Source organism: Etheostoma spectabile, chromosome 2, assembly GCF_008692095.1.
Source record: "Etheostoma spectabile isolate EspeVRDwgs_2016 chromosome 2, UIUC_Espe_1.0, whole genome shotgun sequence".
NCBI classification, from domain to species: Eukaryota; Metazoa; Chordata; class Actinopteri; order Perciformes; family Percidae; genus Etheostoma; species Etheostoma spectabile.
This window is the reverse complement of record NC_045734.1, coordinates 20,412,629-20,413,502: the sequence shown is the minus strand read 5'-3', so window position 1 is coordinate 20,413,502 and position 874 is coordinate 20,412,629. Positions and strand designations below refer to the sequence as shown.

The 874-nt window shown below is 41.8% G+C and overlaps 1 protein-coding gene across 1 annotated transcript in view; it reads right to left on the bottom strand.

Moving 5' to 3' along the window:
- Nucleotides 1-874, bottom strand: part of LOC116698479 (dynein heavy chain 8, axonemal) — a gene marked incomplete in the record, with an annotated part of 3,397 nt that overhangs the window by 940 nt on the left and 1,583 nt on the right. Inside the window, 3 exon segments of the mRNA XM_032530418.1 lie at nucleotides 1-150; nucleotides 429-581; nucleotides 666-822. Coding sequence (XP_032386309.1) covers nucleotides 1-150; nucleotides 429-581; nucleotides 666-822 — 460 coding nt within the window.

Genomic DNA, 874 nt, shown 5'->3' with positions numbered 1-874 from the left:
TCTTCCTTCAAACACCCAACTGCGGAACTGCTTGTTTCTCTCCAGAAGCTCTGTGAACCAGAAGCCCAGTGTGGATGACTCCCAGGAGATCTTCTTCCACAGGTTTGGCACACGTGCATCAAAGATATTGTCCAGGGCATCACGGAGGTTCTAGAAGTCATGTACAGATCAGAAGTGTCACAAGACTTTACACCCTCAAAGACAATTCAATCATCGGATTTCAGAAATGAAAATTATGTTTGCACTTTATTGATTACATTAAAAAAACATGTTTCAGTAGTACAATATGCAATGATTCAGTGAATATTAGTTATGGAAAGACACGTTAGAATGGAATTACAAACATGTGATTTATGTGTGAGTATTTTGAGATATACGGTAAAGTGCTGGTGTTTCAGAAAGAGCAATGGGTGAATTAGTGATCTGACCTCGCTCATTATGATAGTGCCATCAATGGCCAAATTTAGGTCAGTCAGACTAGTGCGCACCACACTGATGATCCTTTGCATTCGATCCACCTCCTGACGTAGGAATATGTTCATTGGGTTCAGAGCTCCCATTTTCAACAGCCTGGCTTTGACCTTAAACCCACACACATTTCAGAATTTAGTTATTTATTTTAGCTGTTGCAAAAAGTGGTGATCCTATTTACCAGACAACCTCACCTCATGTGGCACATAATTAGGGGGCAATTTCCCCAACATGTCCTGCGCCATGTTCTGAACAATAGACTCCCGAGTCACTCCTGATCCCCCTGCGCTTTCCTTGGGCTGGATGTTCGTGATTGTGTCGAGAACTTCAGCAGATGTGTTTGTCTGATACCTGGTCAACATTGAACATGTAAGCATAAAAGACATTTGAGAAAAGCAGATGA